Source organism: Lactuca virosa, chromosome 5 (assembly GCF_052849685.1).
Source record: "Lactuca virosa cultivar CGN04683 chromosome 5, Lactuca_virosa_CGN04683_v6, whole genome shotgun sequence".
In the NCBI taxonomy this organism is placed as follows: domain Eukaryota; kingdom Viridiplantae; phylum Streptophyta; class Magnoliopsida; order Asterales; family Asteraceae; genus Lactuca; species Lactuca virosa.
Window position 1 is genome coordinate 327385560 of NC_136430.1, and position 5485 is coordinate 327391044.

Sequence of the window (5485 nt, forward strand, 5' to 3'; positions counted from 1 at the left end):
AACTGCTTGGCACTGAACACAGCCATAGCAATTTGCCATGTTATGTCCATTTCTTCAACATCTTCGGGATGAATCTGGTCCAAATCAGCAAATGATAATTGAGGGGGCAGCTCACCAGCTACAAAAGCATTATAACAATTGACAAGACCGGTTGCAAGAGCCAAATTTTCGTCATTCTCTTTGGGAGCAAGGATTGGAGCAGGAACTGGAGCAGATGTCTTTGAAGAAGAAGCAACTTGTGGATGAAATACTGGAGATTTAACACTTTGCATGAATGGTGTGGCATATGATGATGATTGAGGAGCAGTATGTGGTTGAACTTGAGGATTGGTGAAAGATGAGAAAGCATTGTTTGAATGAATTCCGAGATTAGCAGAAGAATATGAGTTACCATGGTTGATTTATCTTTGTTTGTCATCCAGATCACAAGCTTTAATGATGGCCATGAGTTCAGCTAAACTAAGTCGATTAAGATCCTTTGTTTTCTTGATGACAGAAACATTCATATCCCATGTATTTGGGAGAGAGTTAAGCAACTTCTTGTTAACTTCTGATCTTGGCACTGAAATCTCAGTTGAACTCATCTCAGTGGTGAGTGTGATAAAGCGTTGCAGTTGAACTTCCAAAGTTTCTCCAAGAATGTGATTAAACATATTGAATTTCTGTCTCAGCATGTCTTGACGGCTTTGTTTCATATCCTCATTTCCTTCATACACTTCAATTAAAGCTTCCCACAGAGCTTTTGCTGATTTATATTCCCGAAAACCCTGGGTAATTTCAGGAGAAAGAGCCATAGCAAGGGTAGCAAGTGCCCTCTCTTGTTGCTCAACCTTATCGAATTCTTCATCAGTATATTCTTCGACAGCCTTGTCAACAATCGTTTCATCTGGAAGTGTTGTGGTAATTCGGATGGGACCCTTCAAAATGCATCTCCAAATTTTGAAGTCTTTCATCTTGATATATTTTTCCATTCGATACTTCCATTCCGGGAAACCTTCGGCAGATAGCAGACGAGGAATACGTGTAGTTGTTCCCATAATGGAGTCCAGTTCATGATGAATTGTTGAGTTTTGTGAATCCATTTTTTTGTTTTTTTTTAATTGATCAAACAGACAGTCTAACAAGAAAAGTACAAAAATTTAAAATGCTCAAACACCAACTGAGTGGGTTTACGGCCGCACAAGGGATTACGGCCGTACACTTGATTACGGTCGTACACAGGGATCACGGCCGTACAAAGGACTACGGTTGTACACGGGGATTACGGTCGTACAAAGGACTACAGCCGTACACATCAACCGTACACAATCAAGGTTTTTATGGCTAATGATCTTGAATGGTTTACTGTCGTACATGGGAGTCCGGCCGTACACTCTTCAACTAACTTCAACCGTACACACCAAAAACACTTGAATTCCAAGTAAATTCTGATCCAATGGCTTTGAATGTTGATCAAAAGCAAATATCCAATTAGTAATCTTGAATTATCCTTAAAAATGATGAAGTAGGTCTGGCCGTACACACAAAGATCCAAATTGACACTGGTTTGGCTCTGATACCAATTGTAAGTCCCGTTTTGAATGATCCAAACCAATGATCAAACAAACATCAATCAATCAGAATAAGAATGGAGTAGAAGATTAAGCCAAGAATGCACACGTTAATATCACAAAAACGTCAGGTACACCTTGGATACACACACATACGTCACTCACTAACAGACACAAGCTATTTATAGGACCACTAGCCGAACACCCGTGTACGGCCGTACACAGGAGTACGGTCGTACACACGACCACGGTCGTACACAACTACAAAAGTTACCAATGGCAAAATTAATGCCCAAACCCCTACAAAGACTTATACAAGATGGATGCCTAGCCTAAACCACTAAATTATGACCTATCAATTACTCATGATTGACCCACCCTAAATTCAACCGAAGTCAAACTCGAGTCAACAGTCCATGTTTGACCCGACTCGCCGAGTGCATCTTTGTGACTCGTCGAGTCCACTCATTTCCTCAGAAATCTCGTGAAAGTCCATCTCAGCTCGTCGAGTTGACCCCCAACTCTCCGAGTTATCGCATGATTCAGCTCATCGGGACAAACCCTAACCGACTCGTCGAGTTGGCTCATCAACTCGGCGAGTCCATTCAAACCTTTTTTTTATTCAAATGATTTCCAGGTAGGAAACCTTCCCAAACTCCAGATCCAACCTCCCAAGGCTCGAATGTCACGTAAATCTTCAATCTTTACGTTCATGCATGGCATATGATGCTTAAAATGCCAAAATAACTCTAACAAAGGTGATTAACCATAATAGTTCTTATGTGGCTGAATAAAGCTAAAGTCTTTGGACACTCTGGACCTTACAAGGTCCAGATCTGAAGTCTAGGCCTTCTATTAGACTCCATGCACTCTTGTTCCAACAAAAAGGTATGAAAAGCCCTAACTTCCATAATCATGAGATCCAACTAAATAGATGAGAAAGGAGTGGGCTTTTTACCTTCCAGTGAAGCTCCTTGTGAAGAAATGCTAGATCCCACAGCCTCATCTCGCTCCTTGCTTGTAGCTCACTCCTTTCCTTCCAAAAGATCCATCAAAACACTTGATATTAGCAGAAGCACTCTTGTAATGCCCGTGTTTCTAGGCTAGGCATTAATATTGACATTATAGTCTAGGTTAACCTTTGTAACTCATTTTGAAGAAATGAAAAGGAATTATGTGAATATTATGTGAATTATGTGTTTTATGCTTAATTATTAGGCTTAATTAATTAAGAATAAAAATGAGCGTCAAAAATTAAATTTTAGATAAAGCTGATATCTATTAAGAAACTTGTAGTGGGCGTGACAAGGGTTACAGATATATAAAGAATGCCGAAATCCGAGTTATAACGAAGAAGTTATGACCTGTCGGAGTTTCGCGACAAACCGGCACTGGGCCGAATGTCGTAAAAAGTGAGTTTTTGAAAAACTACTTTTTGCCCTTAGTGATCTAAACGAAACTCGTAGTGTTCGTTAAACCGAGAGTAGGTATAAAAAGAACACCCAAATCTGACTTCGTATGAGGAAGTTATGATTTTTCGAAGTTTCAGCTTAGCAGTAGACAGCTAAAAACTTGAATTTTAGATCGAGCGATTTTTAGCCGACACAAACTAAATGAGAATCGAAGGTCTCGTCATTAGTAGCACAACGGTAAAAAGTCTGACGAAAACGGACGTCGGATGAAGAAGTTATGAATTTTTAACGGATTTCCTGTCCCGGTCTGTTAAAAATAATAATATAAAAATTAAATTCAAAATTAGCCGACGAAGTCTAAACGAAAGCTGTAGAGCGTAATTTTACCTACGCGTGCATATAAATAACGTCAAAAACGGAGCTCGTATGCGAAAGTTATGGATTTTAGAAGTTTTAGCGCGAAAACCGAGAAATTTCGCATAGGTGGCTTCGGCCACGTCACCTTCGCTTAGAATGTTCCACGTGTCAGAAATTGGTGAGTCATGCGAGCCACGTGTCCGTGCTGCTGAGTCATCCGATCTCGTGGGCTGATCCGAAGTGGTCCACTGAGAAGGCGACACGTACCCTCTTGCACGTGACCGAGCCCTCGCATGAAGCCACGGACACACCCTACTTCGGACTAGACCTCGGTCCAGTAAGAAGAGGCCAGCAGCCCCTTCGCACGTGCATACCATGTGCGAGCCATGTGCTGCGCACCCTCGCCTGCGGACCCCACCACCGGAACTGACTTCGGACCCCTATAAATAGAAGGGGTATGCGAGCCTTCCGGGTTACTTTTGGAGTTTTGCCATTTTAAGCCCCTTTCTTCATATTTTCTTCATCTTAACATCCCCCAAAGCCCCGATATCTATCATAACCCCCGGAATACGCCACGAAGAGCCCGTGAAGCCCAGATAATTTATCTTTTCGGTTTCGAAGCCCGACCCTCGCAGAGCCCGGTTTCTGAATAAAACTTCCGGTTTTATTAGAAACGAACGTTTTAGGAAACGAATTGCTGCTCGATTTTCATCAAAACATGTGAGTGTATAGTCACTTTCATTTTACACATAGATATGAAGTATTTACCTTATAATAAGTGCTATGTGTAAATATATTAATTGTTTATTTGAGGTGACTGTTGAGTTGATGTTTTATACAAGTTTTAAACTGTATAAGTATTTTTATCTACAAATATGTTGGGTAGAACATGGGTAGATAGTGATGTGTGATAAAATAAAAGTGATGAGAGGCCTCGATGTGATTTGTGAATCAGTCATCTAGCGGAGTTTGGATGACGACCACGGACTTTCTAGACAGTCCAGTGGGAAACATTAGCAGGTCCGCAACCTGTAGGTGTTAATGAACTAAAGTGTTCATTCGCTGTACTCCATCCCCCTCATGGTTGCCTTTAGGACATGTATGGTTGAGGAAACCCCTTAGCAGTAGTGTCCATCCCGATGATATTCTTTAGGCTAGGTCCCTTGTGAAAAGTGTTTAGGGACGTAAAGTGAGGATAACGGGAACGGGTAATCAGGGTTATTGTTGATTGGTGAACTTAATAAGTTTATTATTACTGTGGGTTGAAAACCCTATATGCTCACCAGGCTCCCAATCCTGACCCACTCAGCTTTTTATGTTACAGGTAGTGGACCCCGAGCATAGTCAGAGGACGATGAGAGATTTTTGGATTATAGGCCAGTAGTTGTAAATAACTGTTGAAAGGCTTATAATGTCTTGTTTATGCTTTTGATCTGTATCGAAACATGACATCCCGAGGTTTTGATATGAAATGAAATTATATATTTCATAAAGAAAGGTTTTGACAAACTTTTATTATATTTTGTATTGGGGACCAATTCCGCAACATCTTTTAAAAAGATTTCTCTGATTTTATTTTAAAAAGCATAAATTAAATCGGTCTTTTCTGGCCGACAGATTAGGGGATGTCACAACTCTCTCTTAGCTTCAATGGCCGCCTAGGGTTTCACATAGGAGAGTTGAACAGAAGATGAGCTGCAAATGAGGCTATAAGTGCCTTTAAATAGGCCACAGGCCCGAAGTTTTAGGGTTTCCTTCAGTAGCACTGACTCGACGAGTCGACTCACAGACTCATCGAGTCAGCTCATTAATCCACGTCACCAAATGCGACTCTACTCGACGAGTTGAGGCACCAACTTGTCGAGTCAGCCAGACAACTTGTTATAACATATAGAAACGTTATACCTCGGAACCAGGATGTTACAGAATCCTTGCCTCATCCACGACACTTTTCTGGTATAAAGCTTAAACATTGTCTTGTAGTCATCTAGATCTCCATTTTATGGTTCTTTGGCTTGTTTTGTCCAAATGAGATGGTTATTTATGGGTTGGACGTCCCTTATGGAAAAAACTTCAGATCTAGGGCCTTGAGGGGCTCTCATGGCATAAAGGTACCAACTTTGTGGCCCTAGAAGCCCCATGCAACCTCTAAGCTCTTGTTTTGAC

General features: G+C 41.1%; 1 protein-coding gene across 1 annotated transcript; it reads right to left on the minus strand.

Annotated features, from left to right (window-relative positions):
• Nucleotides 1–401: 401 nt before the first annotated feature.
• LOC145113194 (uncharacterized) lies at nucleotides 402–1082 on the minus strand. The gene has a single exon (XM_079049314.1). The coding sequence runs from the start codon at nucleotides 1080–1082 to the stop codon at nucleotides 402–404; it is 681 nt and encodes a 226-aa protein (XP_078905440.1).
• Between the last annotated feature and the right edge of the window lie 4403 nt (nucleotides 1083–5485).

Excerpts from the sequence above, each read along its gene's own strand:
- LOC145113194 (XM_079049314.1), bottom strand. The coding sequence starts at position 1,082 with ATGGATTCACAAAACTCAACAATTCATCATGAACTGGACTCCATTATG.